The 13,606-nt window shown below is 40.0% G+C and overlaps 1 protein-coding gene across 1 annotated transcript in view; it reads left to right on the top strand.

Annotated features, from left to right (window-relative positions):
- The window catches only part of MCF2 (MCF.2 cell line derived transforming sequence), a 71,703-nt gene that overhangs the window by 47,210 nt on the left and 10,887 nt on the right, over positions 1-13,606 (top strand). The window contains exons 21-25 of the mRNA XM_041740302.1: positions 5,170-5,262; positions 6,591-6,669; positions 7,231-7,297; positions 9,937-10,046; positions 12,793-12,905. Coding sequence (XP_041596236.1) covers positions 5,170-5,262; positions 6,591-6,669; positions 7,231-7,297; positions 9,937-10,046; positions 12,793-12,905 — 462 coding nt within the window. The remainder of the gene's footprint in view (positions 1-5,169; positions 5,263-6,590; positions 6,670-7,230; positions 7,298-9,936; positions 10,047-12,792; positions 12,906-13,606) is intronic.

Here is a 13,606-nt window from a genome sequence, read left to right as displayed (position 1 = left end):
AGAGCTTTACCTCCTTCCTTTCCTCTCTCATTCCAATACCAAGCAGTCCCCAAGGCAGCTTCCTAGTGTCCTGCAGAGCACAGTCTGAAGTTATGGGAGGTTACCCAGGTTCTCCCATGAGTACTCTCTTACCAGTGGTACTTGGTAGAGTTGATGGTCTTGATAGCAGGGAGCCTTTACTGTACAGGAGAGATGAGGAAGGAGTTTCGTCTTTTTCCCCAATGCAATTTAAAGTGGGTACTTTTTTTTAAGTGGGTAACTTTGGTGCTTAGCATATTCCCACCTTTCTTTTTCTATCCGTCCTTTATTCCTTACCCCTTGCCCTCCTGAGTGTCCAAAGCCACCTACAGCAGAATCTTGCCCACATCCATCCTGTCCTTTGAAATCACTTTCTCCTATATCCAAACCGTCCTTTTGTCCTAAATACAGCTTGGTATTACAGTGAGGTCAGTATTGTTTGAGGGAGTCACTGGCAGTCCAGTGATATTCCCAGCTGGTTTTGACATTTGACAAGAGGAACTTCCAGTTCATACAAGCCTGTAGTTGGTCAGTTTGGTAGTTTTAGTTTTTACACCTAGGTAATTTTACCTTTCAAGTTTCAAGTTGTAAAAGCCCGGGGCACCTGGTTGACTCGGTCAGTAGAGCACGAGACTCTCAATCTTGGGGTTGTGAGTTTGAGCCCCACATTGGGTGTAAAGATTACTTAAAAACAAAATCTTTAATAAAAAATAAAGTGTAAAAGCAGTATAATACTGGTTATAGCAAAATTGGAGAGTAGAGAAAACTAGCATGTCAATTCCCCAACTGCTATCATTGGAGTCATTTTTTATGAGCATTTCATAAAAAAAGGTTAGCAAACCATTTGAGGATTGCTGGTGTTTTCAGCAGCAGTGATAAAGAGGACAAGCAATGTGTTCTGAGGTGTTTGAGTCAGGAGTCTGCCAAATAAGCAGGCCCTGCTTTTAATTCTCCCCAGAAGGTCAACAGTCCCATGCTGTTCGTAATAAAGTCCCTGCCCAGAGTTATGTCTCGGACTTCTTCCTCTACTGCCAACTTTCCCTGCTGTCACAACGTTTCCTTAAAACTTGCTGTTTTTTTTTTTAAACTTGCTGTTTTTACAACAAATGCCCAGTTGCTCCTTTGCTCTTAGCAACCCACCTCCACATCCCCAAAATCTCCATTGGTCTTTTATATCTCTAGTAAGCATTGACTGAGAACCACTATTGTATAGCTGACCCCAGCTGGGGTTTAGATCGCTTGCTGTCCGTATATCTATTTCTGGGGAAGAGACTTGGTCTCCACAGGCATGTTGGACCCAAATGCATTTGGTTAACTTTTTATTTGTGGAGTGACCTAGTCAATACCTGATGTAGTATCTCTGGTGTGTATTGATTTTTTTTTTTACCTTTAATTTGTCACAATAATGGGCAACAGAATGCTTCTAAAGTACATTAGAGTAAAGAGGGACTGGTATGATGGGACCAAGTCATGAGAATTCAAACTATAATGGTTACTGTGGCAACGGTAGGATAGATGCAAGAAACATTTCTGTGGAAGGTAGGCAGACAGGCTTGGTGACTTATTAGACACAGGAAAGAAACAATACCTGACATTTGAAGGAACAAAAATCAGTCTGATTTTTTTCCTTTGGTTTCCCAATAATGCCTAGCATTAAAAAAAAAGATTTATTTATTTGAGAGAGAGAGCATGAGTGAGGGGCAGAGCAGAGGGAGGGGGGCAAAGCAGACCCCCCCCTACTGAGCAGGGAGCCTGATGCAGGACTCGATCCCAGGACCCTGAGATTATGACCTGAGCCAAAGGCAGATGCTTAACCGACTGAGCTACCCAGGTGCCCCATGCCTAGCATTTTAAATAAAAAGATTATTCAGTGATGCCTGCAAAGATTTAGACCAAGGGTACCAGGAAAATGGTGATCCTGCTGACAGAGAAAGATGGAAATTTGGCTATTTCCTGAGCCTCACTCTGCTGACCCTCTTGCTTTCCTACTGTGAGATTCCAGGATTAAATCATGGCTAGCAATACTAGCCAGTGTGTGACATGAGCATTGGGGTTACTGGTTTCAGAGTCTTCTCCTTGGTCGAGAGGATGGATGCGGAATGCTTTCCACCGCTGAGCCACTTCCCTGTCACTTTTACTGGACTGTTGTCTTGACTTCATCCTATGAGGCTAGAATCCCATGGCCTGATGATTGCGTGCTATATTTTAAGTCAGCCACTTCTATGCAAAGGAAAGGCCCGAAGGTCACAGTCAGATGCAGAAATTTGAGTTCTTCACATTCCTCAGTTCATGCATTATCATTTTTTTTTTACTTAATAAACATATATATAGTGCTTAACTGTTTGCTAGAAACTGTCCTAGGTTTATAAATAGCAATGTCAACTCATTTAACCCGCATAGCAACCTTATATGAAGTAGGAACTATTATTAACCCCATTTTGAAGATGGGAAAGCCAAGTTCCAGAGAAGTGTGTAATTTGTCTAAGAGCATGTAGCTAGTATGCTCTGCAGCACAGATCCAAACCAAGGCAGATGGTTCCAGAGTCCATGCCCTTAATGACTGTGCCATGCTGGAATGCTTTGTGTTTCATTTGTTCCTTCTTTTATTCCTTCCTTCCTTCATTATTCTCCACACTTAATTTCCTCTCTACCCCTGTAACAACCATTCTAATTTACTTGATGTATATCCTTCAGTTTGTATGTTTTTGTTAAATGTATATTCATGTTCTGTGTGCACGTCTAGTTCAATTTTCATAAATCATATGCTGATATAATCCTCTTTTTTCTTTCTATTCTTGTCTCTGAAACTGTTTTTAAGATATAGCCACATTTCTGGTTTATACCCAGTATCTTGCTTCTAACTGCTTCATAGCACTTTAGTTTCTTTAGCTATGTTTTTTGTTGGTGTGATTCAAGATCAATTTTTAAAATGATACTGACCCAAGAAGGAAGTAGACTCTATTCCAGAGATATAAATAAAAGTCTTCACATTGGTAGTTGTTGATCACAATCCCAGAGTTGTTGAGTCACCAGGTGACTTTTAACAAGGCATTTGACATCTTTACACTACCTTGATGACAAAAAATTAGACTGAAAGTTAGAGTCCTCAACCCTTGACACATTGAGACTCATAACTACCACAAATATGAATGAAAATGTGAAATGTGGCAGAGGCCACCATTAGGATATGACTATAGAATCAGCCTTGTTATTTTCTTATATATAATATGTATTATATACTATATTACATAACTATACTCATATAGTTAGACCTTCAACTGCCTCTAGAGTCTAAAACTGAATTTCAGGGGGATCCCTGGGTGGCTCAGCAGTTTAGCACCTGCCTTCGGCCCAGGGCATGATCCTGGGGTCCCGGGATCGAGTCCTGCATCGGGGTCCCTGCATGGAGCCTGCTTCTCCCTCTGCCTGTGTCTCTGCCTCTCTCTCTCTTTGTGTCTTTCATGAATAAATAAATAAAATATATATTTTTTAAAAACTGATTTTCATGATATAGTAAACATTTCATTGAATAGTAACATTTAATAATGTTTAAAAGCTTTTCAATAAAACCCTTATCATTTGTTATTTGAGAAAATGTATACATCCACAAAATACAAATGGATTGTATTCCAGTAGAACTAAGTGTGAATTGCTTGGAACTCAGGACAATATTGTCTGATAGACATCATGGTTAGGTTTCCAGGGTAACTCATAAAAGTTCATTTAATCCATAATGATGTGCTATATGTATGCAATGAAAAAAAAATCACAAAACTGTTTTGTGGAAAGTTTAGAAAACAAACTCATATACTTAGAAAAAACTCATTATATGATCTAGGCATTTAATGCAAGCTATTTAGTCCTTTAATCAACTCTGTGAAGTAGATATTCTTCCCATTTTACAGTTGAAAAAAATGCAGTTCAAAAAGGTTAAACACTTTGCACCAGAACACAGAGCTCCTAATAGGCAGAGATGGAGTTCCCAGGCCTCTCAGACTCGAGCTCCACACGCCATCCAGCTTACGCTATTGAAGGAAAAGTGTGTGTTGAAATGCAGTTGAAATAGAGATTGAACATGAGATTATTATTTATCTTAAATCCTGATGCTTGAGCAAAAGTAGGTTTAGCTAGAGCGGTTGAGTAGGAATATGAAGATATTTTTGGAGATTCTGGAAGTCACTGCTGACTACATGCAGGGTAGGTGTCAGATTCTTGTGAGTATAGATCTCATTTCATTTCTGAGCACAATCCCTTTTCTTTCCCTTGATATGTGATCTCACTAGCAGTACTTGTCATGCTTATCGGCCCTAGTTAGGGCCGTTTGGGGGACTTGTAAATGGAACAGAGAGTGAGATATTCCTTTAGATAATTAGACTGGAATTGAACAAAAAGACAAGGCAGGAGAGGACTGAAAGAGAATGTGTGTTTGAGGGAGGGAAATTGCTCAAAATGGAATTAACCAAGCTATGAGCAGCACAGCACAAATGGAAGAGTTTGTGTTCTGCATAATCATATGGAAAAGAAAAATCGTGGTAAGGAGGGGATATCGCATATAAAAATTTCACTGGCTTCAAGAACATCTCACTCTCCTATGTCAGATCATCTGTTTTCTAGGGAAGCTGAGAGGTTGGTGGAAATAGAGGGGAGCCTTGTGTACCCCGCTGGTTTCCTCTCCACCCCATAAATTGGATGTTTCTCACTTATAAAACTTCTATAGAGATAAGTAATGATCTCTAAGATAAACTTATCTGACAAATGATTTTTAAAAGCAGTGATTTAACTCAATTTTGTATGCGCTTTTTTATTGGTGTCTAATTACTTTTAGTCCTGTGTCTGACATGATAATTTGTTTTAATAGCGTGCAGTTAATTTATAACAGGATTCAATCTTAGGGGGAGTAGCTGGATGTTCAGATTCGTAACATATGTTTCAATCACTGGAATGGAGCATGTAACTTATACTGTAAGTGCATGGTTCAGTGAAAACAGTTAAATAGGTCTGTGATTATATTTATAATTTCATATTCTTTGAATCTAAAATGTGCATTTTGCCAAGTGAGAAATTCTGGCTCACTTAGAATATGACAGGGGTGGATTTAATGTAATTGCATATTCCAAATAAAATGCTCATGAAAATTTTGACCTATTACAGATGGATGAAGTTGGCATCACCGAATATGTAAAAGGAGATAATCGCAAATTTGAAATCTGGTATGCTGGCAAGGAAGAAGTTTATATTGTCCAGGTTGGTCATTGAAATATTTTTTTAAAAGATTTTATTTATTTATCCATGAGAAACACACAGAGAGAGGCAGAGACATAGGCAGAGGGAGAAGCAGGCTCCATGCAGGGAGCCCGATGCAGGACTCGATCCCGGGTCTCCAGGATCACGCCCTGAGCCAAAGGCAGATGCTCAACCACTGAGCCACCTAGCTGTCCCTGCCATTGAAATATTATTTTAGAAACCGTAATGTGCATTAAGACACGAAAGTCTAAGTTTTGCAAACATGCATAATTTTGGTTACATTATTATAAAAGTTCTCACTCCTTTCCTGCAGGTCACTTAAATATTATTTAATATTCTTTGTGACACAGGTATTCAGTTTTCAGTTGTACGTGGTTTCTCTAACTTGAGATGTGCCGCTGGGGCTTTCTAGGGCTTTGGGTTTTTACAACCACACCAGGATACTTACCAACTCTAGCTAGTAGCCAAGAACATGCCAGGCGCATCTCTGTCCCCATCAAGTTTCTGGAGTTACAGGTTTATAATGGTTCTGAGTGCCTCTTGCACTTAGCATTCTGATTGTGAGACACAGGGATGTGACAGTTCACATTTGATCATTGTCTCTGAAAGATAGGCTTAACAGCACACTTAATCTTATGAAAAAGATCAAAATGAGAATATGCTTAAAGCTCTGACTTGATGTGCTATAAGGGCCCAACCTGTTTCAGAGAAGAGGAGAGGAATGAGAAAATTTGTATTTGTATCATGACTTGTGACAATGTGAACGTCCAGAGTACTCTGTGTTTTTTCTTTGTTGTAATTCTGCATTAGGTGATTAGAATCCATAAAAATATATTTTCTTGGCTTGATTTAGATGTAGGACTTCTTGCTATCCTTCTACAAACTTGTAAGTTATCAAGATTATAGCAGATTGTCTTTTCCGAAACAGAACTTGTTTTATTTTCCCGAAATTAAACATAAAAGCATTTATAGTTTTAAAAAGGACCCACCAAATTAAATAAATACATAAATAAAAGGACCCTCCTACAAAGGAAAACGAAGTTAGGTTATGTTTCAGTTTTTCTCTGAGCATTGTTTTTTAAGGGTTCAAAATGGTTTTGACTTTTTTTTTGTTTTTTTGTTTTTTTTTGGTTTTGACTCTTACGTCATCTCACTGATAGCTACTTAACTTGCTTCTTAGAAGATTTCAGAAGCAAAATGGTACAGTTTGAATATAGTGGTTTAGGATGTGGATCATGCTTGATGTATATAGTTATATTTGTTTCATTAGAAAGGGTTCTTTTTCAAAGGAAACATGTCTCCCTCTCCCTCCTTTCAAACATCCTTAGGCTCCGAACGTAGATGTGAAGATGACATGGTTAAAAGAAATAAGAAGTATTTTGTTGAAGCAACAGGAACTTATGACAGGTAATTTCAGAATAAGTACAGTGACAGATCATTGACTTAGGTTTTGTGATAGTTGGTACAGGGAATGGGGCTGATATTTACTTTAGACTATAACGAAAGGGTTTGTTAAACTAATTAGTAGAAAGTCAATATTCAGGGGGTTGTTTAAACTCTTTTGGAGAATGAACTTTACACTAGAAAGTGAACTCTGGTGCTTGAGAAGCAGTTGCAAAGTACTATAGCAAACGAACTGCATTAAATTAATTCTGAACCCTTCTCAGGAGTCAACTCTACCAAAGACCTCAAGGCGTCACTGCTTGGTAGTGTTGGAATGATGATGTTTATAGTTATAAACTTGAATTTCTGGATAAAATATTACATACTTCAGTCCTTTTCCATATTTTAAATCCAGACCAGCCTTTCCTCTGGTTACCTCACGCGTTTGAAGGTTAACTCTCATGGGAATGGTGTGTATGTGTGTGTGTGTGTGGGGGGGCACTTGCATGTGTGAAGGACATTAGTTTCCAAGGGAGAAGTGTGGCTTCTCAATGATGCTTCCATAAGCTTTGTTTTAATCCACAGTTAAAAAACGAAAGCAGCATAATCCCTTAATGGAACAGGATCAGCTTTCTTCTCAGCGGAATGATGAGTAAGTGATTATTCTCGAAGAAATATCACTCCTGCAATCTTCTGGGTTTTGTATGTACAGGAGACAGTGTCATGATCAAGTATTTCAGAGACAGAAACTACCCTCCCTTTTAGCAATTACTCATCAAATTCCTTAAACACATCATCTTCTCAGCTCTATCCTTACACTTGGAGCCTGACAGTCCTCAACAGTTATCCCATTGTTCTCCTTGATGTTAAAAATAATATGAGAGTTTGGGCTAATTTTTAAGCATGACTACAAATGCTTTGTTCTCGGTATATTCTGAGGGGGAGTGGTGTGTAGGTGAAAAGTGGCTGCACTCCTGGTTTTCTCTTCAAAATATTTTTGGTCACCTTCAATCTGATTGGAGAAAGAGAGTTGTAAGAATGATGAAGGACTGGCAGGCACTGCTGGCCCACAGCTCCATAGTCCCTAGATGGAGACAGCTGGCTGGCAACTTGGCTTCTCTTTCTGTGTATGGATCAGAGAGGAGGTATGGGTCTGGGGAGGGAACTGGGCCTGCATACAACCATGAAGTCTTTGAGGAAGGTAGCAGTCCTAAATAGTAGCACTGCTGCTGGTTTGGAGATGTCTTCATATTTGCCTCTAGGAATCCTAAAAGGCAGAGCTGCCCATAGAACACGTGCATATATGCAGAAAGAATCTCCACACTGATTCCAAAGCCTTTTTGCACAGAAATTCACCATACAGTATCATCTGCATGATACAAGGATCATTGAATGGTTTATTAAAAATAATTAAATTTTTTTTTTCTGAGAGGGAGGGAGGGAGAGAGGGAAAGGGGAGGGATAGGGTGAAAGAAGGAGAAAGTCTTAAGCTAACTCTGTGGTGAGCGGCACGGGGCTCAATCTCATGACACTGAGGTCGTGACCTGAGCCAGAATCAAGAGTTGGATACTTAACCAACTGAGTCACCCAGGTGACCCCAAAATATTCTTTAAATTTTTTTTTTAAATAAAGGGATGTCTGGCTGGTTCAGTCAGTTAAATGTCTGCCTTTGGCTCAGGTCATGATCCCAGGGTCCTGGGATCGAGCCCTGAGTCGGGCCCCCTGCTTAGTGGAGAGTCTGCTTCTCCCTCTCTCTCTCCCTCTTCCTCTGCTCGTCCCCTCAGCTCATGCTCACTTTCTCTCTGAAATAGATAAATATAATCTTTTATAAAATTTAAAATATAATAAAAATACTCTTTTTCTCTTTGTTGCATATTATCTTTTAGAGGTAGCTAAAAATCAAGATCAAAATGCTGGTTCATCTGGGGCTTTAGGAAAATCATTTAAAAGTCCCAGTGGAAGTCTTTATCTTCCAGAGTCACAATACTCAATCTTTTGTGATATATTATGGAAAGAAAGTCTTTAGATTTCCTATAGTAATTGACTTTATAGTAGATGACACAACCCAACAGTATTAATCAAATTAAAATTTCAGTATCATTTATATACACCTCACCTAATACACTGAGGTTAAAAGATCATATGGCAAGCAGCAGGGATTTTTAAAATATTTTTCTGACTTTCCCTTGAACCTCCTCTGTTCTGTTCAGCCCATATGGCTCAGATGACAATCAGAGAGGAGGTATGGATATCCTCCTAGTTCAGGGATGGAGATGGGAGACCAACGGAGGCCGTGATGGCCATCGCCAGAACTTTTATGGGAGCTATTGGGAAGGAATAGCTCCCATAAGTTTTTTTTTTCCAATATTTTTTTCCTTTGAAATTAAAAGTTCTATTAAGCCTATGATCTTAGGTTTACTAGGGCAACTTCTCCTTAAACACGTGACTGGGGGAAAGAGGGCAGCAGGGAACGGGAACGAACACAGTGGAAAAGCAATGCTGAAATAGATTCCTGATGATGTCACTTAAGCACCTGGATCTGTATGTATTCAGCATTAGTCCTTAGACTCTGCTGCATGAACCAATAAATTCCTCTTTTTATGGGATTTTTTTGTTTACATTTTTCCAACTGTATGGAATTACAGTTGACACTTAAAATTTATAGATATTTATTTGTTTTTAAAGATGTTTATTTATTCATGAGAGATACACAGAGAGAGAGAGAGAGAGGCAGAGACACAGGCAGAGGAAGAAGCAGGTTTTCTGCAAGCAGCCTGATATGGCACTCGATCCCGGATCCCGGGATCACGTCTTGAGCTGAAGGCAGACGCTCAACCACTGAGCTACCCAGGCATCCCCAAATTTGTAGATATTTAAAGAGTAAAACTTGATTTGATCTATGTATGCATTGTGAGTTATTAATCCCAACCATCCTTTTGTGTGTGTTGTGTGTGGTGAGAACACTTAAGATCTACCTCTTAGCAAATTTCAAGTATATAATACAGCACACAATAGGAATTTTAAACAATATACCTGCTGTGGGTCCAGAAGGCAGTAATTTTCTCCTTGCATATTAAAAAGAGACCTTGCTGGCTTGGATCCTAGAATTTAAGCTTTTGTTATATCATGAACTATCATTCTACAGACTTAAGGGGGAAATCAGCTCTGTTTGAATGATTCTCAGAGCATGTTCTTAACCATGGTAATCAGTGGAAAAATGCCATTTTTAATTTTTTGTTATTCTTAAACTGGATAAAAGCTCACTTATTTTTTACACATTTACTGTTTCAGGAGGCAGCACGGATCTTTTATGGGTGCCGAGGAAACTGAATCAGAACACAGTGGCACTATGGTGGAGGTCCGGGAGGCAATTGCATCGGTTCAGGCTGAAGCCAATACAGGTATGCATAATGGTCCTAGGGACGTGAGACTCGTGGCTGTGCACATTGTTTTCTCCCACTGTTAACTTGGAAAATCTACCTGTCTATTACCTTCATATAAAGAAAACAGAGTTAACCCATTTTTATAAGGCTCTTTTGTTTTCCATCTGCAAGATATTCTTTTTTTAAATTTTTATTTTTTATTTTTTTATTTTTATTTTTTTAATAAATTTATTTTTTATTGGTGTTTAATTTGCCAACATATAGAATAACACCCACTGCTCATCCCGTCAAGAGCCCCCCTCAGTGCCTGTCACTCAGTCACCCCATCCCCCCGCCCACTTCCCCTTCCACCACCCCTAGTTCATTTCCCAGAGTTAGGAGTCTCTCATGTTCTGTCTCCCTTTCTGATATTTCCCACTCATTTTTTCTCCTTTCCCCTTTATTCCCTTTCACTATTTTTTATATTCCCCAAATGAATGAGACTATATAATGTTTGTCCTTTTCCGATGGACTTATTTCACTCAGCATAATACCCTCCAGTTCCATCCACATCGAAGCAAATGGTGGGTATTTGTCGTTTCTGATGGCTGAGGAATATTCCATTGTATACATAAACCACATCTTCTTTATCCATTCATCTTTCGATGGACAACGAGGCTCCTTCCACAGTTTGGCTATTGTGGACATTGCTGCTATAAACATTGGGGTGCAGGTGTCCCGGCATTTCATTGCATCTGTATCTTTGGGGTAAGTCCCCAGCAATGCAATTGCTGGGTCATAGGGCAGATCTATTTTTAACTCTTTGAGGAACCTCCACACAGTTTTCCAGAGTGGCTGCTCCAGTTCACATTCCCACCAACAGTGCAAGAGGGTTCCCCTTTCTCCACATCCTCTCCAACATTTGTGGTTTCCTACCTTGTTAATTTTCCCCATTCTCACTGGGGTGAGGTGGTATCTCCTTGTGGTTTTGATTTGTATTTCCCTGATGCAAGATATTCTGGTGGGTACTGCAGATGGCTGGTTGTCAAAGCAGTACCTGGGCGAGTAGCATCAGCATCACATGGGAACTTTTAATGAAGGCAGATTCTCTGTGTCTGCCCCAGACCTTCTGAGTCAGAAACTCGGGGAGGAGGACACCTGGGTGGCTCAGTCAGTTGAGCATCTGCCTTTGGCTCAGGTCATGATGCCAGGATTCTGGGATCGAGCCCTGCAGTGGGCTCACCACTCAGTGGGGAGTCTGCTTTTCCCTCTGCCCCTACCCCCTGCTCATGTGCTCTTTCTCTCAAACGAACAAATGAAAAATCTTAAAACAAAAACAAAAACCTCTGGGAGTGAGACCCAGCCATTTGTGATTTCACATGTTTTCCAAGTGATTCTTTCTGATGCATGCTCAAGTGTGGGAACTCCTTCTACCTAGTACAGAGGTGAATAAAACACATATACCATAGCTGTAATGCATAGAGAAGAGTCATTTACAGCTGGAATATTTGTTTTTCTTTTGCAAATTATCTCATTTAAGCTGATTTCAAACAAGTTGTTTAAGTCAGCAAATATATCATGGCCTGTGTGCCTGGAATTGTGCAAAGCTTTGGGCATACAGTGTAATTAAGATACACTCAGCTGCCATCCATATGAAGCCAGGAGGGTAGAAGGATAATTCAACAAGCGATTAAAATTAAATATGGTAAGTGTTATAACAGAGAAGTGCGAGGTGCTGTAGAAGCACCTAAACAGCTCCGGGTAAACAGCACAGACTTTCCTAGAGAAATGCGTACCAGAAATGCTCAACAGATGCCTGATACTCGATACTTAGGACGGTCCATACTTCTCTACTAGTGGAAGAGAAACAAGTAATGACAATCTTGTTCAGCTGAAATCCACTTCCCTCGGGTCACCTATGCTGTGGCCTCCTGAGCAGTCAGGAGAGAGCCTAGTACCAATGTCTTCATTTGACAGATGAGGAAACCAAGTCAGGGAAAGTTGACATGACTTTTGGAGATACCCGAATAGCTTAGTGTGGCCAAGATGAGAGTCTGTTAATTCTGTGCTTATGTTAGACTGCTTAATCTCTATCAATTCAATATATTTTATGAATTAAGCACCTGTTATGCATTAGGCTCTTAGAGGACATACAAAGCATAACACATGGTCTCTGCCTAATAAGAGAGTTAAGACAAGTCAAAGTAATATTATCTGGTAGAATGTGCTAAGTGCTATTTGAGTAATAAAAATGCCCTTGAAAAAATTTTGGGGAAGGAATTATTTTCTTTAAGAAAGGGTAAATAGGGGCACCTGGATAGCTCAGTGGTTTAGCGCTGCCTTCAGCTTGGGGCGTGATCCCGGGGTCCCAGGATCGAGTCCCGCATCGGGCTCCCTGAGAGGAGCCTGCTTCTCCCTCTGCCTGTGGCTCTGCCTCTCTCTCAATCTGTCTCTCATGAATAAGTAAATAAATAAAATCATTTAAAAAAAGAAAGGGTAAATATTCCCTGGAACATTATTTAACTTACTATTTTTAATAACTATCCCATCAACTCCAACCTGAAACCATCCTAAAAAGTAAAAAGGGTATATGACATTCTGGGCCCTTTCTGAAATATCAGAAATTCTAAACTAGTACAGGCTAGTGAGAGGTTTTATTGTATAAAGATACTGTTCTTGGACCATTGATGGTTCCAACCTTGATTATTAACAGTTAGTTTTACTTCTCTCCCTGGGCTGGACCAGCACCATTAAGTAACTGCCCTGCTCCATGTTTTTCTTATAGTCTGGGCACAGATGTCATCACCTGCAGAGATCTCTGAAGACCCCGAGGAATGGCCCAGCAGCTATTTCTATGCTTCTTATGATGACAATGAAGAAGAAGAAAGGCCCTTAATGGTTAGTAATGGCGAGTTCAAATAAGTAAATAAGAACTCTTGGGGCCATCTTATGGACACAGTAGGGAGGCACGCGGGGGCAATCTTCTGTCCATACCCTTGAGATCATTAGGTAGATTTCATAGTCAAAAGATTTGAAACCAGTCTTACCACTTCTCTCTGTAGGTAGAACTGGTTTGAGCTGTCTATACATGGTGCTCCTCCCGAAGTGGAGACAAGTGGTCCCTCACACCAAGTCTCTCCACACATCGACCAGTTTGATCTTTAGTTCAACTTCACCACTGTGTTTCCAATCTAAGCATAGGAGTTAAAGTCAGAGAACAAAGGAGAGTCAGATATACTTTAAGAATCAGTTTAGATTCCAGATGGGAAAAGCTTGGGAATAAACTTTACAGGCATGAAACTATTGGATCACGTCTGGGGAATGTATTTTCGTGGGCTTCCAGAACACGTGTTAATGACACCAACTCGGCAGAACAGAGCAAGGGAGCAAGCACCCTATACGACTAAAGGGGTTTGCTTTAGAGTAAAAGTAACTTACAGAAGAAATTGTGTGCAGTGTGGTTAGGAGCCCAGTAGATTCTTAGGGAGTATCTACAATTTTTTGAAGTCGGCAGCTTGGAGGGTGGGAATGCTGCTTTGCAAGGGAATGCTCTTTGGTGCCCTTCAGCGGAACAAATTCAGTTTGGCAGCTCTGATGTT

The sequence above is a fragment of the Vulpes lagopus genome, chromosome X (genome assembly GCF_018345385.1).
Source record: "Vulpes lagopus strain Blue_001 chromosome X, ASM1834538v1, whole genome shotgun sequence".
Taxonomy (NCBI): Eukaryota; Metazoa; Chordata; class Mammalia; order Carnivora; family Canidae; genus Vulpes; species Vulpes lagopus.
This window is presented reverse-complemented; position numbering and strand designations above follow the sequence as displayed.